General features: G+C 28.0%; 2 protein-coding genes and 1 pseudogene across 9 annotated transcripts; 2 read left to right on the top strand and 1 right to left on the bottom strand.

Moving 5' to 3' along the window:
• The first annotated feature begins 4,422 nt into the window (after window positions 1–4,422).
• LOC115034323 lies at window positions 4,423–6,614 on the top strand (annotated as a pseudogene).
• Window positions 6,615–8,142: 1,528 nt separating this feature from the next.
• On the bottom strand, window positions 8,143–21,587 carry LOC100167877 (origin recognition complex subunit 1). 8 transcript variants are annotated; one of them, XM_016808304.2, is made up of 25 exons: window positions 21,470–21,587; window positions 18,779–18,856; window positions 18,058–18,096; window positions 17,895–17,969; window positions 17,729–17,794; window positions 17,026–17,163; window positions 16,435–16,500; window positions 16,290–16,373; window positions 15,882–15,929; window positions 15,724–15,801; window positions 13,936–13,983; window positions 13,778–13,855; window positions 13,189–13,257; window positions 13,046–13,129; window positions 12,459–12,506; window positions 12,299–12,379; window positions 11,994–12,119; window positions 11,235–11,428; window positions 11,050–11,152; window positions 10,797–10,967; window positions 10,592–10,741; window positions 10,399–10,514; window positions 10,174–10,335; window positions 8,868–8,992; window positions 8,143–8,797 (listed from the first exon to the last, which is right to left on the bottom strand). In XM_016808304.2, the coding sequence occupies exons 1-25, from the start codon at window positions 21,563–21,565 to the stop codon at window positions 8,634–8,636; spliced, it is 2,487 nt and encodes an 828-aa protein (XP_016663793.1). In that variant the 5' UTR covers window positions 21,566–21,587; the 3' UTR covers window positions 8,143–8,633. The 8 variants fall into 8 exon arrangements, with proteins under 8 accessions (XP_016663793.1, XP_016663796.1, XP_029346796.1 ...); XM_016808307.2 differs by lacking the exon at window positions 21,470–21,587 and adding an exon at window positions 19,719–19,904; XM_029490936.1 differs by lacking the exon at window positions 21,470–21,587 and adding an exon at window positions 19,625–19,641.
• On the top strand, window positions 21,544–27,231 carry LOC100570136 (peroxiredoxin-6-like). The gene is made up of 5 exons (XM_003247745.4): window positions 21,544–21,649; window positions 22,403–22,559; window positions 22,901–23,121; window positions 23,196–23,274; window positions 26,872–27,231. Exons 1-5 carry the CDS (start codon window positions 21,564–21,566, stop codon window positions 27,019–27,021), a joined length of 693 nt encoding a protein of 230 aa, XP_003247793.2. The 5' UTR covers window positions 21,544–21,563; the 3' UTR covers window positions 27,022–27,231.

The raw sequence follows: 27,231 nt of genomic DNA, 5'->3' as shown, positions 1-27,231 counted from the left end.
TAATGTGTGGGCAGTACAATGAACAAAAATTGCTCTAGGTTCAACGTCGATTACTCTTCTTTGTAAACCAGTAATATGTCCACTGACATTGGCTGCGCCCCGTCATAGCATTGTCCACGGCATTTGGAAATATCAATGTCAAATTGTGATAAAACATTTATTACTAAATTAAATAACGTCTGTGCGTCATTAAAAGGAGTTTCAAAAAATCCTAAGAAATGTTCTGATATATTGAAATTATAAATGTATAATATTAACGTGTTAAATATTTATATGTTTTATTTATTTCTAGGGGTGCTCGAAATGAAATTAACCATGGGGTGCTCGAGCACCGCAGCACCCCAATAGTCGGCGCCCATGCCTATATTTATCATTAATCATTCGTTATTAAACTAATCATTGGATGGGCGAGTAATAATGAGAAATAACTGGCAACAAAGAAAAAGTACTTGCAATGACGACATGTAAGGACTTGCAACAGGGTGCAAGAACTTATAACAGCTATAACAAGTACTTGTAATGACGAACAAGTACTTGGAACAACGAGCATGAACGTGCAGTGCAGAGAAAATGCTTGCAATGATGAGCAGTGACTTGAAACTGCAGGATGCATTGTGTACTTACAACAAGGAGCAAGGGCATTCAACAGAGTGCAAGAACTTGAAAAGGCGAGTAAGGAGTTGAAACAACGAGAAATTAAGTACTTGCTAGTTGCTGGCTGTTGAAAGTTCTTGCACACTGCTGCAAGTATTGGCTTCCCGTTGCAAATTGATCGTCATTACAAGCACTTGCTCGTCATTGCAAGTACTTGTTCGTTGTTTCAAGTAATTGCTAGCGTTTGCAAATCCTTGCTAGCTTCTGTATGTTCTTGCACCCGGTTGAAAGTCCTTGCAGCTTATCGTTTCAACTTTTTATTCACCATTGCAAGTTCTTGCACCAGGTTGAATGTCGCCTTGCTCCCTGCGGCAAGTATAGAATGCATCATCCTATTATAAATCCTTGCTCGCCCATGCAATTATTAGTTTAATAACGAATGATTACTGATAGATCTTTTCCAAAAGTTCATATTTTATAATAATTTGTATCATGGTCGTAAAAAGAAAACAATACGTACAAATGGTACAGTTAAAAATTTAATTTAATTTAATCAATTTTTTTTTTTTAATTATAACTAGCTTTAATTGAGTTTAATTCCACCAATTTTGGGTTTAGAATACAATTTGATAGATCAAAATTACTTGGAAAATCGATCAACCCAAAAATAATACTCAAAACAGGGGTTACCATAAAAAAATAAAAAATGAAGTTGTATTGCGCATGCGCAAAGTACATGAGTTAAAACAATTTTAATTTATAGGAATTTATGATCCATTAGTTTTGTTAAATATCCCACAAACAGAATTGAAAAATATTTACAGGGTAATGAGTGATAAAGTGTTCCCTATTTTCGTGAACACTGCACTGTATATATATATCCGGACTTTAGACTTTCACGATGGTTGTTATGACGTATTGTTTGTAGTAATTTGTATTGATGATAAATTATAATAACGAATTTATAAATATTCAGGCAAGGTCTTATGAGAAATCTTAATAAGTTGCTTAAATGCTCAAAAATAATACAAGTTTTTTTAGACATAATATTATAAATGATGCACATTGAGAATATATATTATATTCTATTGAAATTATGGATAATAATAGTTAATAACTTATAGGTTAAATTGGGACAATTTTATATTTACCTACTTCAGTTAAACTCAAGAAACTATTTTGTCATCTTGAATGTACACCGATATAACGGATATCATCATTCGTTTCTCGAAGAACAGTTGAAAATGTACCCATAAAAATAAACCTAATCGTGACCAGTTGATAAGAAAATTAATGTAATTTTTTCAACCACTGATTATTAATTTGTTGTTATAATACGTGAGTATTTTATGATCTTGATTAATCAATAGAAATATTCCCAAGTTAAGAACCAATATAGCAAAGTGGGGTTATGATTATACTGTGTTCGTGTATCTACCTACTATATAAATATATAATTATCTAATTTAAAAGCTTCAACAAATTTTAGGTCGGTAGTCTACTATAGGTATACCTAGTGGCTTTTTGTAAACACAAAAATCAATTAGTTTGAATACCTAATATATTATAGGTAATAATAATTTTAATAATTATGATAAGTTATACAAAAAATTCAACGTTTTTAACTTTGTTTTTGTTATGTTTTGTGAATTTGGGATACAATGCAAAAATACTAGGATTATATAAAGGTACGTTTGTTAAATATAATATTATAGTTCAAATTCCCAAATTCTTAATACTGGACGGAAATAATCATTGGACATATCATTGGTCTTAGAACAATGTTTATTTTCTTTGGAGTATAGGTAAGAGACAAGAATTAAATAATATAAAATATGATGTTTGTAAAATGTAAATTTTACTTTTGAGAAATCATGGGAACAGATACTAATAATAATAGGTACAGTTTTATTGTTTACCGCGGCCCGTACGATTGATCTTATTCTAGAGTCTGAGCGAAGCTATAAATGTATTGAGTTTATAATGATGTGTGTTTTTATTTAATTTTTTTATTTTTATATGTGTCTCTCATCGCCATTTAGGACAGTAAAACTGCTTAGGTTAAAAATGTCACAGAAGTTTTCAAAAGCACCCGGAAATACTAAAAAAAATTAAGGAAAAACTAAAACTTTTACGATAGATTGGTTTTCGACAAAATCGATTTTGGTTTTTCGTGTATCCCTAAAACAAATTACCGTATACTCATTATGAAGTTATCATTGAATGTTTATTCAAGAAATTTCTATAAACCATTTACAATTCTTGTTTTTATTTATTAATTGTCACAAATAGTAGTTGATAATATTAAAAATACATATAAGTACACAGTTTTTTTTTTACAAGTCATAAGCATTTAAAATTCCTGTTTTGACAACATTTATCAAATTTTAAAATGATTTTGTAGTTAAAAATGTAGAAAATGCTCAACATGTATAGCTAAGGATTAAACATTTGAAACAAAGTTCCACGTAAGTAGATTATTCTGTAACCAAAAAATCTCAAAAATATAAAAACATTGTTTTTTTACTGTTATTTTATGTTTAAATTTGGACCATTTTAAACAACGGAAAACGATTTTAGATATTTTGTTGTAATTGCATAATGATAATTTAACTTACTGACTACCGTATTAATAATAAGTAATAACAATAGTTTATAGTTATAAGCATAATAATATAAAATATTCACACTAACAAACCGTTTCCGCTCAGAATCGTTTTTCGTATACAATAATATAATATCATTGAATTAAAATTTAATACCATCTATTATACAGTGACCCACTTGTAACCTACTGTACATAAATGCCATCTACTGGCCCACGTTTTTTTTTAATTTTACTACAAAATCATTTTTTAATTTTAAATTTGATAAATGTTGTCAAAAATCAAACTTTAAATGCTTATAAAAAAATATTGTGACTAAGTATTTTTAATATTTTTTATCTGTCACTGTAACAATATATCAGGAGCCTATTGTATTAAATTTTGACGTTTTTTGGCCCAACAAATAAAATGTAATTGATATTTATAGAGAAAAAACTAACAATATTGAAATTTGGAATTATCCGTAAACAGCCAAAACGAGTCTAAATTTTTTCAAAATTTTATGGTGTTTAGAAAATAAAAATATAAACATTAAGTCAACTTTGCATGTATCTAAAGTTATTCATTTTTTAATTACGACAAAATGAGAAAACCGCTGCATGAGAAATCGAGTGAATATCGAATGTTGTAAAAATATGAACTTCAAACGATCATAAAAATTTAATTTGACTTTCCGGCAGATATTTTAATTTTGATAAAGGTAGACAAACTTATGAGGAATCTTGTATTATATTTTCAAATCTTAGATTTAAAAATAAAACATTTTATTATTCTTTACTCAAAATAATTTGTTAATTTTTGTTGTTTTTCTGTATTTTGTCAAGATTTGAACTTAATATGCTTATAAAAAAAAAATTGTGACCAAGGATATTTTTCAAACCCCATTGTAACAATATATTAGGAGTCTTGTATTACATTTTCAATTCAAGCTTTTTTAGCCGAGAAAAAGTTTTATTGACATTCATAGAAAAAAAAACAAACTCCATAATTGTTAAGACGTTATAAAACGACTTATTACACTTTAAAACCTATTATAAGACTTTCATTGGATCTTATTTTAATTATTTAAATATTAAATAGGATAGTATACCGTATACGACACAACTAACAAGATAAACAAAATACCGTTTAAAATTTATAATTTCGTCTTTTAACATTAAATAGTATTAACAAATTTACAAATAACAATATCAATAAATCGACCATCGAAATAAACTGAAATGTAATCTTATTTATATATTATTCATGTTCGGGTGATATTTGCCGGAACGGCGATGGAGAAACTTCCAACTACATTTGTAGGACTTTGGAAAAGTGTCCAGTAACAATCGGAGAACTTGAGAAAAAAAATTGACCCACCAAAATGCTCTTACAACGGAAATACTACAATAGTTTGCTGTCCACCAGAAGTTTCGAAATCATATTCTGCCTCGGAAAGTACGTATAGGTAATCTGTTCTAAAATATCTGCTCAAAATTGTATTTTATAATATTAATAATAATTATTATTTTACATATACAGTGTGTAGCAAGTATTCAGAATTAATTTATTTTAAAAGAAATTACCATAATTATTTTGGAGAAGATGATTTAGATGAGGAAAATTACCAGATGACCAGAGATTGCTATGAAGCCAATCCCTTAATTACCAGTGGGGCAATTGCAACTGAACCAAAAGAATTTCCTCACATGGTGACAAAATGAAATATATTATTATAATTAATAAATTGTATTGTATTTATATTTTTTAATTACCTATAGGCTTTGTTGGGTTATGGACGTTATGATGAAAAACCAGGCAATACTACATTATGATTTTTTGGAGAATCCCTGATAAGTAATCTACTAACATAGATAGATTTGTATTAACAGCAGCCCACTGTGAAAAACCCAATGCTATAAATACGTATACTTATACAATACTTACATATTATTATACATTATATATACTTTATAAACGGTAATAGAAATAAATAATATTACTACATTTTTAGGAGTTTTACAAATTGGGCACGGTTAGGTGAACTAGACTATTCCTCTGAAACTGACGATGTGAGACCTACAGACTATAAAATAGAACAACGCATAATACATCCAAATTACAAATCGCCTTCTATGTACCATAATATAGCATTGTTTAGCCGGATTAGAGGAAGGTCAATAGCTATAAGAGAATCGCAAAATATAACTCAAGTCACAGGAAATAAAGATACAAGATTGGTACAAGTGGTGCGTTCTAACGGATTAATATTCAATATACATAATAACGTATATAAATAAATAATAATACAAATTTATATAAAGTTACCATGCCATGCCACCAAGCCACCAAAAATACAATCATTGCCCAGACGACGGGTACGATGTCGTTTATTGCTAGCCAGCGCGAGTATGACCGCGTCGTTTACGGCTTATTTTTCCAAACATCATTATTATTATTGATACGTACTTATGCCTACGGGTAGGTACCTATAATATAATATTATTTTAACGAGGATTCGTATTTCGAATTTGTATTTGTGCTCATCTAATACTTTTAGGTGAAGTCTTTTAGATTCACTGTGCGGAACGATGAATAATGTATCAATTGTTTTACAATGACGATGACGTGTGTTTTTTTTGTGTACGTGTTCATATTTTATAGTAGTAAAATTACTTCGGACTTCGAGTTATTGGCCGATTTCTAATAGCATTTGCATTTAATTGGTACTTTTATAAAGTGTCAAATATATAAGTGGGTCGGGATGAGTTTTTTAAATAATAAACTAATATTTATTTATTTTCGATGTACAAAAACTATAAAAATCTTGTTGTTAAGTGTTGGAAATGTATTCAATTCATTTCTGTTTCATTCAGTATCGAATTTTTCAACGAACACTGCAAATCATTTATTTACTTACAATCTAAAAATATTATAACTTAAGGTATAATATTATATTGACCAAAGTAACTATAATATACCAGATTATGTCGAATATCCGTGCACTGGAGATGGCTGAGCGAGATCCTGGAATCACCGCGGTCCACCACCGATATCATGCTCCAAGTTTTCGACGAACTGCGGACGAATCGCCAAAATCATTAGAAAGCCGTTGTACCGCGAGTTCGCCATCACGCAGAGGATTTAGTTAAACTTAGTCAAACCCAAGAATGTGCCCAAAAAGAAATCTACCAAGAAACCAAAGAAACCATACACTCCATTCCCACCAGCTCCAGCAGAGAGTAAAATAGACAAATTATTAGAGTCAGGTGAGTACTTCCTTAAAGAAGATGAGAAACAAAAGAGGAAAAAGAAAGTCAAAGAAGACAAGCAGAAGGAAGCTAAAATTAAAAGAGAAGCAAAACGTAATATGGCATTCATTCCTCCTGTTGAATAAAAATTTAAAACAAAATTATAAATGTATATACATAAAAATATGATTTTTGATTTTATTATTTTAAAATATAATTTGAAAGTTGACTACCGTGATCATTTCATATTTTTTACCCTAACTTATGATTAGTTGGGCACTGCAACGCCATTAATTTTGCAGATCTTCTATTTTTAATATAAGTTGGAAGATTTCTCATGTTTGATAATAGGTATTATATTAAGACCAACAAATCTAAATGTCAACTGGTGCATGTAATTTTGCAATATTATGCACTTATAAGAAGGACACAACACATTCTGGTGAGACATCCTCTTTTTAAAATAAAACAATATTTAAACATTGCTTTTTTTTCAGAATACAAACAGTGTTAGGTATCTGATTCGGAATCATTTGAATAATTTCTTGAATTCTTGAACGAAAAAACAGAATTTAGTTATATACTTACATATTGTCGCCGTCGTGCAAAAGGTGACCAAGTGAAATAATATGGCCAAATATAGTTACCATAGTCCTCCTTCAACCGTAGAAAAAACGACTAAGTAAAAATGTTAAATATATACCAAGTTATGGGCTGTTGTATTTTTACCAAGTGTTTAATTTCCAGACCATTATGAATATTCAATTGTAGTTTCCCAACAAAGTTCAAATTTCATTTAGACACTTTTTGCACGACGGCGACGATATATTATATCAATTAAATGTTGATTTAATATTTTGTTGAACACAGGTATAAATAACAAGTGTGGTTGAAAATAATGAAAAAATTACCTTATATATGATTGTATTTAAATTAATAAAATAAGTAACAGAAACACTAAGTAATTTTTCTATACAATACCAATAAAAAATTTTAAATAGTATTACACAAGTTGATAGTTACATACTAACTTATATTTTTGTTAACAATGTAGGTATTTAACTATTTTAAAAGAAATTTATTTTTATTTATAATAGGTAGGTAGGTACTAAATTCGACTGGAAAATTGATGATTTTTTCAGTTTCAGTTTGGTCTTAAGCAGAAATATTGGTTTACTTCTTAGATAAATTAATACATAATAACAATTTTTCAAAAAAAAAATAAAATATGGTTCATAATATACAGTTATCATCGTGAATCAATCGTATATTGTTATTGAAAAGTGTAAGTACTGACCCGGATGTATTACATAAATACTTTAATTTTCATTTAGAGGATTTCAGCACACTATTTGTTTTCTCTCTCTGGCTCATGTGCCACATAAACAAAACGCATTTACGCAGAATCATTTTTTCCATGTTTTTAAGTAAAATCACCCATTACCAAAAATATAGAGAATAATTTTTTTGAAGTAAAGTCATATCAAATTTGTCTAAATATTGTATCAAAACAATTTAAATGTACAACATTTTTTTGTTTATTTTGAAAATCAAATAACAATAAAATATAAAATCGATATAATTTCCTCAAAAATATTATTCTTTACCTTTTACGTAATAGGTAATTTTACTCTTAAAATTACTTAAAAACGTAGAAAAAATTTATTCTGCGTTAATGCGTTTTGTCTATGCTGCGCGTGGACCAGAGAGAAAACAAATAGTGCGCTGACATCTCAAGTGTTAACAGTCGGTTTATGTTATCTGTTTTGTCCAGTACCAAAGTGATAACTTTAACCATATTTTAAAGATTTCGGTTACAAAAAAAGTTTTTTTTTTCAGTATGGTTTCAGTCCCTGACTAGGTGGTAGTAGGTGCTATAATAGTATATAATATTAAATTTATAAAAATTGGTAATTATTTAAAACAAGACTACAATATAACTGGAATAAAAAGTGTAAGATCTTTACAAAAGTATAGTTACTTATAACACAATTCACATAAAGTAATAGTCTTGTTACAAAAAAGTACAAACAGGTTGTTTAAACATTTTAAAAAAAAACTCATTTTGATAACTTAAACAAATAATAATGAACAAAATATTCAAATAAATAAATAAAAAAATTTACGGGTATACCAAGTATATAAGTCACAATAAGAAAAAATAAATAGTGCAATAAAAACATAATTATTACTATAAACTAACCTAATCATTATATTTATCTAATGCATAACTTATATCTTCTGGACTGACGTTGAGTGACACTTTACGGAATATGTCCCATCGTTTCTTTTCCAAAAATATAAGACCGCTATCCCTTAATCGGTATGCCATCATAAGAACTTGTTGCTCATTTGGCAATTCTTCGCCTAGTACAAAGTAAAAAGTAATTATTTTTTAGACATAAACTATAATCAAAGTAGAATAATAAAAACGTACCTTCAAGCAAGCAAATGCTTTTCAGTTGTGTATAAACTGAATCAATAGTACTATGCTCAATACCTGTACTAGATGTAACATCTCTAAGTGCTCTGAGAAAAAATTGTTCAAAGAGACAACAGCACCTTAAAAATAAATTTTAATTCATATTTTTGGAATAAAATTAACTTTTAATATATTAAATCTATTGAAAGTTATACATGTTTTCTTGTAGTATGAATTCTTTAATACTTTATTTGTCAATTAAAACATTTAAACAGGTAAATATTATAAGATGAATTCACTTTTTTTCTTCTATTTGTTCTTGACACATACTTACGAATTATAGAAAAATTTTTGATATTTTATTCCTTTTGTTCTATCCTATTATTAATTTATGGTTTCTAAGGTTTATTAATAAATTAGTAAATGTTTAAATTCTTGAATTAAGCTAACTTCTTGTATTATTTGTTACTGATCAATGAACATTTATAAATACAAAGTGGTTGTCGCTCTGCAGTATAGTATGTTACAAGTGGATCACTATAATGGATGGTGTTAAGTTTGAATTCTATGATTCTGAGAGGAGACAGAATTTATATTGTTATTATTAATACGGTAGCCTGCAAGTAGAATTAATTTTATTTGCATATTATATTTCAATATTTGTATATAATAATATGCTTGAGAAATTTCAAATACCCACCCTTTTAAATTACAACAAAATAACTAAAATCGGTATTCTTGATTATTTAAGATGTAATTCCATCCAAAATTTGAACTTAAAATATCTATAGACAAAACATAGTTTTTAGATTTTTTGGTTACAGAATTAACTACTTTTTACGAAAAACAATTATATGTGCCAAAACTCAAATAATAAAAAATAGAAGGGCTGATTTAGGGCCAGTTGTACCATCTACGGTTAAACTACGATTAAGCTTAATCAGCTGATAACAGACATTTAACCGGGTAAATTCGGCCAATTAAACTCCGGTTAACTTTAATCAGAGATGGTACAACTGGCCCTAAGAGATACACAAAGTTAATTGCTTTTTTCCTGTTGAATAATACAACTCAAATTATCAGTAAGAAAGCGAGTATCTATGGATTTGAAACCACTATAATACCATCGAAAATGTTGTCCAAGCAGTACTAAATTTTGGAAAACGATATAAAAATGTTAAATTTAGGTGATCGAAATATGTTATAACAAGTATATAGTCTTCAGGGCTATTGACTACTATTGTTCTATGCTACTAGTCAAAGTTTTACTATAGAATGACAATAATATAAAAATAATACACAACATGTAAAACTATTATACCTGATAGCTGTTACACGGACACCAGAAAGTATTGCATTTAACACCTGATTAACATGGTTAATAGTTATTAATTGTGATTCATCTTCAGACTTGACTAAATCAATAGCACGCCGACATATGTCCAGAGCTCGTCTTGCATCACCTGATATAGCTGCTACTTTTCTAATATGGATATAAAACATTTTTTTTCAAATCAAACACTCAAATTATAGAAAAATTAATTACCTTGCTACCAATTGAACAGCGTCTGGATCAAACGAAGAATTACCAATCAATCTATTCATGATTATTTCTTGTAACTGCTGAAATGTGTATGGCTTGAATACTAATCTAGTTAATCCCTAAAATCAAATTGAAACAACAAATCTTTAATATTTATCAATAATGTAACTAATTTTTTAATGTATCTATTATTTACCATTCTACTAGTTACACATCCTCGTAATACTCGTTCAGGTAAATCCATAGTATTAGCAATTGTTATTACAACCACTTTTGAACCAGTTTGACTAGGCCAATCAAGTATATTATATACAACATCTTGTTTACGATTACAAATATGGTCCACCTAACAAAGTTCAATAATTAATTCAGTACTTAAATAGTCAAATATAATAAATTACTTCATCAACCAATAAAATTGTAGATAACTCTTTAACTTTTTTATTAGAAAAATGGTCATTAAGAAGTGTTTGAGCTCGAGAAGATGATACTGTTTCTGCGGTTAACTCTTTCCATATTACTGAAAATGCTTGGTGTGGATTCGCAAGCCTTAAGCCATTAATTTCAACAAACTAAATAAGATATTAATTTATAATTACTCACAAAACTCATAATGAATATAGTTATTAAAATGTATGTTAAATTTAAAATTACTTTAAAACTGTGTTTCATTAATAAATCAGCATTTAGTGAATCTATTACTCTCTTAACTGTTGCCGTTTTTCCAGTACCAGGAACACCACTAATATACATACTCCTGTAAAAGTATTAAGTAAATAAATAATGAATTACTAAAAAGTGTTTAGTAAAACAATGTAATATTGATTTCATCAATTTACCCTGTTAACTCGTCATTAATTTTTCTAACTAAAAAAGAATGTATAGATTTATATTCAACTTCACGGCACGGTAAATGTTTAGGAGCCGCATGTAAATGTAAATTAGCTCTAGCTTTTTCTAAAGGACTACATGGAATCTTTGCTCCACTGTCCAATCTTTTACTCGCTGAAGCTGTCAAGTTTTTAACGTGTGTCTAAATGAACAAAACAAAAAAATAAAGAAGTGTTTTTAAAAGAATATCAATAAATTATTAACATGTTATAAAAAAAAATAATAAAATATTTAGTACTCGTTTTATACGCTACCTAGTACAAACCCATACAGTATTTAGTAGTTTAGTATACTATCTATATTTTTTGTTTATACCATTAAAAATATTTAGTTTAGTTTAGTCAGGATTGAAAAAAATAGTTTTACTATACTTCATCTACCGAGAGAATATGAGTGTGCAGGAACCAAAACTAATCGTTTTTAATACTACATCATATATTATAGAATATGGCCAATAACAAAGAGATCCAGTACGATCTACAGTCATAAGTGCAAAGTAGTCGTCACACTGTCTCGGATGAATATAAATTTATATTTGAAAGTAAAATTATAAAGTATAAGCTAACTTTTAGAATCAGCTTAAATTGATGATTGGTCTGAAAATAATATTGCATAATGTAATTGTAACAACTATACAAATATTTATAAGATAAGCTTATTAAATAAGATTTGTTAACTAAACCTAGTACCAAATTCTTAATATTTACTTTGGGAGTTTTTCTTGGCGTCTTTGGTGTAGAAATCTCAATTTCTTTATTTTCTGGTATGTCTCGTAGGATACTTCGACGCACTTTTGAGCCAGAACGAGAAGTGATAGATTGTCTTAAATGTCTCTGAAAGGTTTGGAAAAAATAACTAAATATTCATTATAATCAATACTGAATGATTCTTAAATAATGTTGATTTGACATATATTTAAAATAATTTAATTAAAAGCTATGTGCTACACTCAAAATCATATCAACAAAAATGTATTAACATAATATTATGAGTTTTAATTAATGATACTCACATTTGTTGGAGTTTTCCAAACATTGTCAAAATCTGCATTTTCATCTTCGTCGGTTATTGATATTTTTCTACCTTTTTTATTCTAAGATAAGAAAATTTAATGTATGATCAAAAAATTGTTTTTTAAAAATACAAATTTAAAATGTATTACTAATATTTACACTTTTAGGAGTATTTATGTTTTCATCAATTGATTGTCTTGTGCGTTTCTGCAATAACATTTTTTAAATGTACATTTAAGTCTAATAAATAATTATATTATAAACATACTGGATAATACAATAGTTTTGTTATATTTAACAATATTTAATGACATTATACATTATAGGCATGCGCAAACTCCTGTTAAAGGTGTGGCCTTTATTTTTTTTAACCACTCACCTCCTTACCACCCCCCCCTCAAAAAAAAAAAAATAAATAAAATAGACATTCATAACATAGGTAAGTAGAATTAAAATTGATTATTAAAACTGATACATAAAAGAATATTAGTTCAAACATTATGTGAATTCAATTAATAATACACTTATTTAAAGATATTAATCTTTGTTCCCCTGCTATTATTTTTTTACCCTGCATACCAAAAAAGTTAGTTATTGTCTCTTTTCGTACCTACCTAAAAAGTATCAGATGTGGCTATAGCTCTAAAAGCCACATCCGTGCGCACGCCAATATTATACATTAAAATTAAATATTTTTAAAAATTAAAAGCAATTAATAATATAAATTGAGTATTAAATTAAATTACTCTTTCAGGAGTAGAATCCAGCATTTTAGTTTCATTTAAATCTGCTGCATAACCAAATCGATCTACAGGTTTTCTTAGACGTTTCTAAAAATATTTAGAATTAGTGATAGGTAAAGTTTCATTAAATGTATTTTTTTACATACAGATGCTGATGTATTGGTCTCGTCATTTGATTTCATAAAAGATGATTCTGAAACTCTGTGTGAACGTGTCTGTAAAATTACATCAAATATAATATAAATGAAATTGAAAATTTTATTTGAGAAGAGGATTAGAGGACGCCACGCCCGGAAGTGTTGTCTTCGTCTTACTAACACATAACATACAAAATTTACGCTCAGAAATTCACGTTTTGTGTTGTTAGCTTAAAAATTAGAGTTAATCGACCTATTATAAATCTTGATGGTAAGTGTTTTGTCGGAAGTTTTTTTTACAATAATTCAGTTTTTAAATGAGTTATGCACGTATAAAAATTTAAATTTAAAATGCTCATAACTCACTTTAAAACTGAATTATCGTAAAAAAACTTCCAACAAAACACAGATAATGTTCTTACCCTCTAGTATCATAATAGGTTGAATCACTTTAATTTTTAAGCTAAGTGCTGACCAAATAATCCAATCCACAATTATAATTTTAAATTTAAATGTTATATAAACTGCATTAAAAAACATACTTGCAAATATTTGAAAATGTATCAACATGACGTGTACCTCATTTAATAATACTTACTTTTATTGGAGTCTTCAAAATATCAATGGTAGAATCTCCATCTTCATCAATTATTGATATATTTCTACCATTTGTTTTCTAAAATCAAAAGTTTATACGTGTTATCAAAATTATGTTTTTCAAAAATTACAAATTTAAAAACCATTAAAAATATTTACACTTTTAGGAGTATTTATGTTGTCATCAACTGATTGACTTTTGCGTTTCTGCAATCAAATTTTTCAAATTTTCAAATGTACACTAAGTCTGATAAATTATTATATTATAAACATACTGGAGATTACTATGAAGTCTTGTTATATTTAAGAATATTTAACGACATTAGACATTAAAATTAAATATTTTTTAAAAATTAAAAGCAATTAATAAATAGTACATAAAATAAAATATCCTAATTTGTGGGCAGAGAACAAAAGAAGAATACTAGATACTATGTTGGTCTGTCCAAAAGAAAAATCTTATGATGACATAATACCAGTATGTGTTGTCTTCGTCTTACAAGTGTGTAACATAGCAAATTTTCTCGTTTAACAGAACACTTGTAGCTTTGTTAGTTGAGTGAAATTACCTGTTTTAAAATCTAAAGGTAAGATTATTATCTAAGCAGCCTCATGAGTAGGGCTCGGAAGTTGATGCATTTTGCCATTTTTTTTTAGAATTTTTAGACAATGCTCTCTTGGCCACAAATGTGTTTTATTAGCATGTGAATCTGAATAACTAATTTTTATTTTGCATTTTTTGGTGTTGATTACTTTTTAAGTCATTTTTTGACATTTTTAGGTTATTTTCCCACATTATTAGTCATTTTTACTGATTTAACACTAGTTAACTTCTTATTGTTTCTTGTCGACCATTATGCCAATAACTTAAAACTTGGAAATTACCACAGACTAAGTTAGTACCTATCCGATTTTATCTCGCATATTACATTTGTCGTTGTCGTATTGTAGTGAATATTATTATACCTACATTTTATTATTTTATTTCTTTTTAAGGACATTTTTGTCATATTTTGAGCAATTCAAAGCTTTGATAAATTTATATAGAATTTTATAGTAAAATAGAGTAAAATATTTAAAAAAATATATATATTTTTATTAGTTTAAAACTAATATTTGCAATTGTTTAGGTCATTTTTTAAGGACATTTTTTGTCGTTTTTATGTCATATTTGCATTTTATTTAGGTCATTTTTTATTGTTTTAAAGGTCATCAACTTCCGAGCCCTACTCATGAGCTTTTTATTAAACTTTAGTTTTATAGGAAGTTATGAGTATTTTTTTAATTTGTAAATTGTTTGTAAATCTTAAAATACTCTTAACTCACTTTAAAATTAAAATATAATGAGAAGCCCATAAAGTTGCTAGATAATAATCTTACCTTTAGATTTTATAGGTCAATTCACACTACTTTTTAAATTAACAGAGCTACACGTGTTCTGCTGAGCATAGAATTTATTATGTTATGCACTTGTAAGACGGAGACAACACTGCAGGCATCACATACTCTTAATGAGAAGCCCTGTGATATTTATAGAACTTTTATTTTTGGTATCTTTTAAATTTTATCTTTAGTGTCTGTAATAACACAATCATTCATAGCCTCTTAAACTACATTCAATTGATGTTGACCATTATCGCAACACTCACTCCAAGGAATTGATTCAATATTTTACATGTATTAAATTTATATTATGATTAATTTGGGTGTTTATCACATTATTAACACTGTGGTGGTGGTACTGTCAATACATTGTTAATCAATATGGTCATACATTTAAATGATTAAGGAAATCACATTTACTTGGTTAGTAAGTTTAAAAAATACGAATCTGCAATTATGATTTTAAATTTAAATATTACATAATCAGCAATAATAAACATAATAAGTAATAACAAATTTGAAAAATGTATCAACATGACATGTAATTCATTTAATAATACTTACATTTATTGGAGTCTTCAAAACATCAATGTTAGAATTTGCATCTTCATCAATTATTGATATTTTTCTACCTTTTGTTTTCTAAAATCAGAAGTTTATACGTGTTATCAAAATTATGTTTTTCAAAAATTACAAATTTAATAACCATTAAAAATATTTACACTTTTAGGAGTATTAATGTTTTCAACAACTGATTGACTTTTGCGTTTCTGCAATCAAATTTTTCAAATATACACTAAGTCTGATAAATTATTATATTATAAACATACTGGAGATTACTATGAAGTCTTGTTATATTTAAGAATATTTAATGACATTAGACATTAAAATTAAATATTTTTTAAAAATTAAAAGCAATTAATAAATAGTACATAAAATAAAATATCCTAATTTGTGGGCAGAGAACAAAAGAAGAATACCAAGTCTAATAAGTAATTATATTATAAACATACTGGAGAATACAATAAAGTTTTGTTATATTTAACAATATTTAATAACATTATACACTAAAATTTAATATTTAAAAAAAAAAATTAAAAGCAATTAGTTTAAATATGAAATTGAATTACCCTTTCAGAAGAAAAATCCAGCATTTTAGTGTCATTTAAATCTGCTGCATTGCCAAATCGATCTACAGGTTTTCTTAGACGCTTCTACAAATGTTTAATATTAGTTATAAGTAAAAAATGCATTAAATGTTTATTTTTAACTTACAGCTTCGGGTGTATTAGTTATCTCATTCGATTTCATAGATGATTCAGAAATTCTGCGTGAACGTGTCTATACAATTACATTAAATTAATACAATTTAACATTTTCATTTAATTCAAGGCTTGGAACCCAAATTATTTAGGAATGGTACCAATATTGCTATATTGGGTTTTCTATTTTAATAATTCATTTGGAAAATACAGATTAATAAACATTTATTATTTTCAGTATTGAATACCAAATTATAATATAGTCATTGTCGATATTAGGTTTTTGGATATTTGGAAAAATACAATACATCAATTAAATATATTTTTAATAGATTGGCGCAATATATCCTTATTTGTAGCTAAAGATCGTCAGAATACTAGATACGATGTCAGCCTGTCTATAAGAATATTTAGGAAAATTTAAAACAAACCGTTTATAATGCTAAAAAGTTCTATTTTCAATACAACTACTGTTATATACTTTTACTGTTGTATCTTATCATGCATCAAATGGATACTAAAAACAATTCATGTTAATTAATGATCATCATGTTAATCCTCAATTAATGTGCTCCAAGCCCTATGATGTATATAGAATTATTACTTTTGGCATATTTAATATTTCATCTTCAGAGTCTGGCATGTCACTATTAGAGTCACCTTCATTCATAGCCTCTTCAACTAAATTTAGAAGATCATTATCATGGCGCTCACTCCAACGTAGTGTTTTTCTTGAATTCGTCTATAATATCCAACATAATTGTAAAATTGAATAGATTAGATTTTAATTTCTATTGATTACATAATTTAAACTAATTTTAAGTAAATTATTCAATTTGTACCATAACATTATGTGCGAGTAGTAACACTTGCATAAGTTATATAAATTGTATTAACATATAACTTATAACATGAAAATCTATGTTCAGTATAACTAATTTTATGTTAGCTTTAATATTAGAATAAATTTACCTTTTGAGGAAATATATTATCTAGGGGATTTAACAATGATTATAGGTCAACTTACTCTTGTATTAAAGCAAACAAATCAAAATTAGTGCTACTGAATTAAAATGTTCTAAATTGCATGAAGGGGACAATATAACTATTATCCAATAATGCGAGTTTCAAGTTCTCTTGTTTATAACTAGCAAATGCAAAAAACTTGCCATTTTCCAATACTTCAGAATAATTATAACTTGTAGCTTATAGGCGTTTCATATGATAAGTTATTACTTCGACAAAGTAGAGCATTGTATATTATTGATTTACGAAAGGTGAATAAACATATTTAAGATATGACATACTTTTGGTGTAGCTGGAAGACTTGAGAACTCATGTGATTTGTGGTCTTGAAGTTTTTCATTCGTCATCTAGAAACAAAATATTGTATAATATTTTATATTAAAACATTACTAAATACAGTCGAGATTTGAGTTATCAAACTAGACTATAATTAGAAAAACAACATACTTTTATTAAACGAGGAGAGAGTGTTGATACATAATTAGATTCATCGACACGCTTAATATTCAATTTGAATTCACACTATTTAAAAAATAAAATATTAGTACAATAAATTATTAAATCAAATGTATTCAACTAAACTAAACTAGCTCACTAAGATATAACTTACCAGATGTAAAATTGTATTTTCAACAAAGCGTCTATTAGTCTAAAATTAAATAGGTACAAAATTTATATTCAATTTTTAAGAAACACAAATAAAATGTATTACAGCATTAAAATATAAAATGCCTATTATTATTTTATGTTCTGTTGAGCCCTGAACAATTGAATATAAGTCAAGTAACATTTATTTTTAGCACTACATAAATAAAATTGTATCTACCTACAAGATTTTAAGCTAGATATAATAATACCATGATACAAAAATAAAGTCCTAATTCTAATTATTCCTTATGGGCTATGGCTCTTATTATCATTGAGTACAGGAACCGATACAAAGGGGCTATGGGTGTAGAAATCTCTCCTTCCCCCACCGTAAACATAGACTAATGTACAAATACGGATCCAGATAGTGGCAGATACAAGGGGGCAAAGGGGCGTTCAGCCCCTCCCTCTGTATTGTTTACTTTATTTTTATCATCTTAGGGTGACGTCTGGATCCAGGAGAGGGCATTTGTCACTCCTTCTTCAAAAACTGTTAAGGCCTATTGTAATTTATTCCTGTATGGTTTTCCCTTTAAAGTATTATAACGGGTTACGTTGAGTATTGGCACAATTGCTATAGTCCATTCTACCACACTCTGTCTCCTTCAATTATTTAGTATTTACCATAGACATACTGTATTGTACTTATCAAATATATATATTCTTTTTATATATATACTTACAGTTCGGGTAGGTTTTCCATTTTTCAATCTTTGCCGAGTGCAAGGAGATGTACTATTTTCTGATGGTGAGTCAACCATCTTAAAATAAAAAGACAAAATAAATAATTAAACTACAAAATTCAATAATAATTAATATTTTATTGAATTTAGGCGAATTTAGCAGAAGGTAAGGAATTTTATTATTTTTGTGAGAACACAAAGGAAACTCATTACTAGGGCTGAGGAAATAATGCTCTAAGAATGTATTAAATTGTTAGTAATATTTTTATTACTAATAATTTATTTTTATTTTATTAAATTAGCTAAACCCTCATCCTACTGTGAGTAAATTTCAAATTTGTCTTGATGTAGTTAATCAATACAAATATTTGTTTACCTTCTCATAGTTTATTATTGGTACAATATTCAATAGTTTTCAAAAACAATTTATTAGTAAAATAATCAAATTATATATCAGTTTAGGTATTATGGTGTCATAAATAGTAATTCATTGTAACCAAACAATCTCATATGAGGTATACAAATGGCATAATAGGAAATAACATATCATAATATGTTCTTCAATAATAGTAGTTAAAGGATAAATAGGTTGATTATAGATGATTTTACAATTAATTTAGATACTTCAGTAGACAGTATTTTATAAGAATTTAAATTGCATTTATAATGTGTAGGTACCTACTAGGTGTCTAGGTAGTACAAAAAAAAATTAACTTAATGGTCAAAAAGTAATTGATTCATACAAAATTCCAATATAACTTGAATAATAAGAGGAAGATTTACTTTCGATAAATTGTACACATTTAAGAAATAGTTTATAGGTAATATAATAGTATTTGTAACTACCTGTTGTTATTAAAAATAAATGACTTGTACTAATCACTCATCCGAATGAAGAATAAGTCAACATCAATATTATAATAAAATAGTTAATATTTACCTTCTAAATAATAATTGACAAATGGCCAAATGGTCTATGTGGGAAAAATTTTAAATAAATTACTGACTAGAGACTACGGCGGTCTGAGTGTCTGACAGTTGACACTCTGACTGACTGAGGTAGAGAAGTCTAAGAGTGGTAGTTAGTAGTTACTGTTTAGTTGGTAATTTAATAATACGATTATACGAAATGATAGAAAATGGAACACGACAACAAAGAAATAAAGAATGCGCGGGAAACGTTATCGTCAAACATATGACCACAGGATAGATACCATGGCAAATTATGACAAATCATGATAATTTATGAGTTACAACCACCACAGTCCACAACTTATGTAAAAGTAACACTCAAATCGTGCCATGCCACTGCAGTTATAAATAATAAAGCAGATATTTTTAAGAGATTATGACCATCCCGATTTAGGATCATTTTGAGATACATTTTATATGATTTAAGACAGGTATAGGGTATAGGGTATAGGTATAGGGTGATTCGCCAAAGACGCTCACCCCCCCCTTTTTTCTTTAAAAGAGGAGTCATTCAAATTATAATTTTTGGAAATTTTAAATATACCTGAAGAGTATAATATTTTCGTGTATATACTATATTTTGACCTAGATTCATTTTGGGATTTTTAAATCATATTTTTTTGTACCTACCTGTACTTTGGAGGGGTTCTGTGGTGATGTAAACTTATGTTTTCCAAGTAGGAACCCCTATTTTTTCTGTAAATTGCTGAGCAGATAATTATTTTAGAAATGTTGATAAATCTAAATCGAAAATCGACCGAGTGGTTTCTGATAATAATTGTATGCCTTGATACACAATCAATTAGAAATTAGGTACTAATTAGTCGAATTATGATAATATACGGACAAGACATTAATAATTATTATTATAGGTACCTAGGTAAGTACCTATATTATCTTAATTCGTGTAATTAGTATGTATAAGTGTATAACATTAATTAAATTATTAATATAATGAGATAAGCCTAGACCTACTACAACGTTTGCATCGAAGATTCGAATAAAATTCTAATCGGTAAAATAATTTAAAATACCTACCTACTACAATAGTATAACATAGGTACATTGCCCAATTAGGGAACTATCAACTAATTGTATTCAGAATTCAGAATAGACGACAAGAGTACACCTAGACAAGTACCCCAATCCCATAAAGTACCTACGTCCTACATACCTACATTGCTTGTGATTATAGTACGGAATATATTATGAAATAATTCCAAACGAAGTTGATAACTATAGTAAACTGCCCTTATACCTAGCCATTAAAAAACGTTCGGTTACAAATGCATAAACGTTTTTGCGGACCCGGCTTAAGCTATGTATTTCTGTTTTATGACCACCAATGTTTAATATTTTTATGTATCTGTGGTATGGTGTAATACAAAAATGCCGCGAAAAAAAACCTACACAATCCTTGGAATTTGCATTTACCATTTTGGATCATCGTCGTCATTCAAAAAGTCGAACGCATCACGAATCTGTCGATTCACCGATGGATAAAATATAATTTGTAGTCGGTTGCGGTGAAAAACCGAAAACCTATGGACAAATTTGCAGTGGTCTAATATGACGGATGAAAATAATTTATTTGTTGTACGTCTAGTACCTATAAGATATGTATTAAAATTAATTCTGGATTTTTTGTGAGCGTATCTACTCTGAATAATATTATAATAGATACTTTATTAACTTACTGTTGTCCGGTATCATACTTACATCATAATCGCGCCATTTGGTGTTTATTGTTTTACTATTCTTCTGTTTTATCGTTGCAGAATAAACAAATTGCGTATTTGTAATTTGAAATAACATGTTGAGAATAGGACAGATGGTGGCTGATGTTAGCCTAAAGACGACCGCTGGAGACTTTGGCGTACACGAGTACTTCGGAGGCAGGTGAGGAGATCTAATATCTCTCGTAGGGATCACTATAAGATAACTATTATAAGCACGTAACCGATCACAATATTTATTGGCCCTATAACGTTTCCCCTACAATAATGCGTTTAAGTTTAATGGATGAACGAATGTTAATCAGTTATAATATGTGGCCAATGGCGACGTGAGTCATCAGTCATGTGCATTATACCTAGTGGATACTCTTATATAAATTTGTTTAATAAATTAAAGTGCAGACACCATGGGCCATAAATAACTATAATAACACTATAATGTTCGTATTATTATTTTATTTTTTTATTTCTAAAAATTAATTAGCCATACAAATGTAGGTAGAGTATAAAAATATATAATTTTAATTTATATTTTATATTTATAGATAATAATTCTATTCTATAATTTTATTATTTGCAAAACAAAAATTTCAAATTTGCATTTTGGAGAGGGAACAAATGCACTTAAAGTTATAAGGGAATGAGGGATAATTATACGAGTTATTTTTTAATAGTAACTGTACACTATAATATGGAGTGTCTCCATAAATTTCTTATTTTAGGGGGGTTGATGGTTTACCTCTCATAATCCATCTATATGTTGGAGTGGAGAGTACTTGACACTTTTACCTTTTATGCCTTGAGCCTGGGTATAACAAATGTCAATAATAGCTTTGCAAAGCTCTGCTCTTATGTACCTATAGAATTCGTGATTTGTTAGCCACTGTTTTTAACTATTTTATAATTTATTTTGTAGCTGGGGTTTGTTAGTATGTTATGTAGCCGATTTTTCTGCTGTATGTACCGATGAGCTGAGTCGATTGGTGAAAGACTTTCATGAATTTGAATCTCGAGGTATAAAAATATTGGCGATGTCTTGTGATTCTATTGATTCTCACACTAAATGGATAGAGGTACCTAATATTATATTAAAAATTATTTATTAGAAAAAATATGATATCATGAAAATGTATAATATAATAGTTTATAATGAGATTTATAATTTCAAATGTTTTCAATGATTACATGTTACCTATTTTAACACTTCAAATTTACACTATAATACATTTATTTTTCATAAGCTAATGCATTAATAAGATAATATTATATACGAATACGATTTTCATATGCACTATACAATTATTAAGATGAAATTCAGTAGTTAAATGTACTTGAATATTATCAATTATATTATATAGGTATCTAGCCACATAGGTATGTAATGTTAAAAATTATTTTTTCTATCTATATTAAGGATATAAAGAAAGTGAGTGGAATGAAATCAGACGAAGAATTTCCATTTCCAATTGTGTCAGATCGCAATCGTATGGTTTCCTTGTACCTGAATGTATTAGATGCAAAATGCATCGATGAGGACGGCATACCTTTACCTTGTAGAGCTGCATTTGTTTTAGCACCTGACATGACCATTCAACTCATACATTTTTACCCTGAAAACATTGGACGTAACTTCGAGTAACCTATCTTTTTGGAGTAATTATATTTTTTTACGTGTCTCAAAAAAATGTACAGAAACTATTCTTATTTAGTGAGATTTTTAGAACCATTGATGCTTTACAACTGACTTTCAAATTCAGCAACGACTTATTTACTCCTTGCGGTTGGAAAGTTTGTACCAGTTTATTATTAAATGATCTACCTATATTTTATTATTTTATAAGTAATAAAAATATTTAATTGTGTGAGATATACCCTTAGGCTTAAGTATACCTGTCCATACCTTTAATTTGTTGTCATTTTTGATAAATGATAATCAAAGTTAAAAAGAAAAAGTTGTGTTATATTTGTATGTATAGGTTGGTGTACCAATGTTGGGTAAGTTACTTTAATTGTTACCTACTCGAATATAATTGTAAAGTAATTACGTTAATTTTCATTTTTTATGTTCCAAAAAAAAATAGTTCACATATAATAACATATAATAATTACGTTAATTTCCCTAATATATTAAAAATGCTATTCGACATTAATTTAATATATTAATTCTAAATATAATATTGAAAAAGGTGTTCAAAAAAAAATAAAAAAAAATAATAAACGAACTACACAACAATAGTTATTCGTTTTTAACCATTATAAATTATAATACATTATTTTTAAAGTGTAAATTTGTAATAGCCATTATTATTATACTTTAAAAAAAATAATAAATCTGCAGTCCACGTGGCCTAAAAGAAATGTGCTGTGTATTTCAAGAACAGCTAATTAATAATTACATAACTTAATTAATTAACTTTCCTCACACTTTACGCTGAAAGTAGACATGTTTTCAAAACTATTTAAAACTCAATTGTGCCGAATTACAATTAAATGCACATACCCAAGCACAATAATGTACCCGCATCACAAACATTTATAATCGATATAGGTACCTGGTACTTGGTAGTCGTATAGTACCTACTATGTATTATAGTTTTCCGACAATTTTTTTTTTGATTCACATTACTATACTCTATTCTCCGTAAGTTGACACTTTTTTTTTTTGCGCACACAGAGTATGGTGAAAACCATGATATAATTAATTATATCATGGTGAAAACGTTGTGAGAATATATAAAATAGTTCACTATAGTTCTACAGTTTCACGTCGCAAAACACCACGGTGTATATACGTAGTGAACTATATTGTTATTACTAACAAGTAACTTAAGTAACAACATATTCACCATACACTGCGTGCAAAAACAAAAAAGTGGTCAATAGAGTATATATTATAAATTTATAAACAAAGTCGAAACCATAGGTTATATTATTATAGATAACTATTGTCGAATCCATGAAGACTATAATATTCTAGTCTTCGTGGTCGAAACTGTAACGATTAAGTTATATACATAATTATATATTATGGGAATTACCTACTTATCAAAAATAATTTCAATTACATTTACGTTAAATTACGTTACTTGGAAACAATAATTGTAATAGATTACGTTTTTACACAATATTCATAATTGCATTAGGTACTTACCCAACACTGCCTATGCGATGCTAATGCCCTAGTGTTATACTCCTATAATACCTACTACCAACTTACCTGAAAAAATTATGAACTTAATTTGATTGTATAATACAATTTGTAGAGGACTTGATACCCGCATATGTTGTCTCCGTCTTACAAGTGCGTAACATAGCAAATTATACGCAAAGCAGAACACGTGTAGCTCCATCAGTTTAAATATTAGAGTAAATTGACCTCTTATAAAATCTAAAGGTTAGATTATTATCTAGACTAGCGTTTCCCAAACTTTTGTTTGGGCTGGCTCGGTAATTTATATTTTTCACCTTCGTGACCCACGAAAATATTTTACGTTTATCATTGTGTAATAAAAGGCAAAATAAAACACATTTGAATATCTACATAGAATTTTATAACAAAATTAAAGCGTTAATTTATATTTTGAAACTACAATGTAATAATTATAATATATCAATGAGAAGTATGAAGCTGTTTATTTTTAAGTTTGCTGGAAAGGACGTTAATTTTATTCTTAAGTCCGGTTCGACTTCCAACCGATTCCTGTATTTATTCTTCAGGAACACGAGTTTTGAAAATCCTGCTTCACATGAGAATTTCATTAAATTTTGCGACCCGGTATTAAATTTTTTATGGCCCGGTAGTGGGTCGCGACCCACTATTTGGGAAACGCTGATCTAGACAACCTCATGAGCTTTTTATTATATTTTAATTTTAAAGTGAGCTATAAGTATTTTAAAATTATAAATTGTTTGTGCATTTTAAAGTACTCATAACTCGCTTAAAAATTAAAATATGATAAAAAGCTCATGAGGTTGCTTAAATAATAATCTTACCTTTAGATTTTATAAGAGGTTAATTTACTCTAATTTTTAAGCTAACGGAGCTACACGTGTTCTGCCTTGCGTATAATTTGCTATGTTATGCACTTGTAAGATGGAGACAACACATGCGGTATCACGTCCTCTTAACTTCGGCAATTTATGGTATTTTTATAATAAATTTAAAAAATGTTTATCATACACCATACTAGATATTATGATTTATTACACACCAACATGTTTAATTTTAATTATGATAGTATAAAAACATTGTTTTATTCTTAAGACGTTAGATCGTTTCAATGTTTCATTAGCTGCAAATGCAATTTTACTGTGTACATGTTGAGTGTTTTTTTTTCTTTTTTAAATTGAACTTAAGCCTTGCGACTATGGCCATTAGCTGTAGTAGGCACGATTTAAGATAGTACTATCTAGATTCTAGGTAGTAGGTATATAGTGTAGTCACAGAATAGATGAAATTTCATCTAGTCTGTGGTGTAGTTGTAGGGGTTATGGGATGAACTGTGTTTGGTAAGTTAAGGTGTTGTAACGGTTGTTACTGTAGGTAATTAACACGTATATAAGTGTGGTAAGGTTTTAACTACTACGAACCCGGGTGGTCATCCATCCGGGAGCTAGTAGCTGTGGGCGTCTACCCGCGCCAAGCCACAGTTCAGTGTTAAATAATATTAGGTGTCATAAGTACCTACTTATAATAATGAAGGGTGAAAATGCAAAAGGTGGTATTACCAAAAACCAAAATGTTCACAAATCAAGGAAAACTGTAACACATTTTCTGACGACTATAAACATTCAGAATAAGTTTATTTATATGTAAAAAAATAAAAATAAAAACTAAACGATTGACAGTGTCAAAACAAATCTACCTAAATTATTGTAAACGACGTTTTTAATGCTTTAAAAATTTCGTGTCAGACCAAAACGTGGTATTGCAGGTTTTGAATAGGTAATGGCAATATCACTTTTTAAAGTTGTTCCTATTCCTGTTGATACAAAACGCATTATTTCCTGCAATACCACGTTTTGAAGAAAAATGCGATATTGGCAATACCACGTTTTGCAATCATATCAAATATGCTCAAATACTAACAACATGACAATAATACGTTGACTTGAACATAATTGAGTATGTAATACCAAGTTTTGCATTGACATTAAATGTGGCAATATGCCAATATCACATTATGCATTGAACATCAGTTTTAAAATCGATTTTATTCACAAAAGTAATCGATATAATTTAATTCTGACTGCAAAATCGAATTCCTCACATTTTTTTCCATAAGAATCGATGTTTAACTCGATTTTCAAAATGTTGGCAATACCACGTATTGCATTTGCACCCTTCAATTATTGCAAACCTATTATTTTGTTTATTTTTTATAGCCTGTCACGGATTGCTTAGTATCATCAAAAGTACCTAAAGATGAAATTGAAAAAAAATTCCCTTCCGCTACAGTTATCGAATTACCATCAGGAAAAGATTATATGCGCATCGTTCCAAAAATAGAGGTTAATAAAAAATACGACAAATAAAGAATAATTCATTTCAACATTTTTAAGTTACCGGTAAAATAAATTCTATAGAATTTATCTAACTTTTCTTCGATAAAATTTACTAATTATTAAATTATCTATTTGTTATTTGGTACATATTGTTATTATTTATAAAAAGTTTTTCAATTTTAAAATTATGACTTTTCGTATGTTTGAATTTTGCAAATAATATGAATTATAATAAACTGT

The sequence above is a fragment of the Acyrthosiphon pisum genome, chromosome A2 (genome assembly GCF_005508785.2).
Source record: "Acyrthosiphon pisum isolate AL4f chromosome A2, pea_aphid_22Mar2018_4r6ur, whole genome shotgun sequence".
Taxonomy (NCBI): Eukaryota; Metazoa; Arthropoda; class Insecta; order Hemiptera; family Aphididae; genus Acyrthosiphon; species Acyrthosiphon pisum.
Note: the sequence above shows the minus strand (reverse complement) of the source record. Positions and strands in the feature narration are given on the sequence as shown.

Bases quoted from the DNA above. Each gene is read 5' to 3' on its own strand.
- LOC100167877 (XM_016808304.2), bottom strand. From the start codon at position 21,565: ATGTTATTTCAAATTACAAATACGCAATTTGTTTATTCTGCAACGATA. The intron at 18,857-21,469 runs GTAAGTATGATA...TTTTATTTTAAG, and splicing joins CCAAATGGCGCGATTATGAT to ATGGTTGACTCACCATCAGA. The intron at 13,984-15,723 runs GTAAGTATTATT...ATTTGATTGCAG, and splicing joins TTTTGAAGACTCCAATAAAT to AAACGCAAAAGTCAATCAGT.
- LOC100570136 (XM_003247745.4), top strand. From the start codon at position 21,564: ATGTTGAGAATAGGACAGATGGTGGCTGATGTTAGCCTAAAGACGACC. The intron at 21,650-22,402 runs GTGAGGAGATCT...TTTATTTTGTAG, and splicing joins CACGAGTACTTCGGAGGCAG to CTGGGGTTTGTTAGTATGTT. The intron at 23,122-23,195 runs GTAACCTATCTT...ATTCTTATTTAG, and splicing joins AACATTGGACGTAACTTCGA to TGAGATTTTTAGAACCATTG.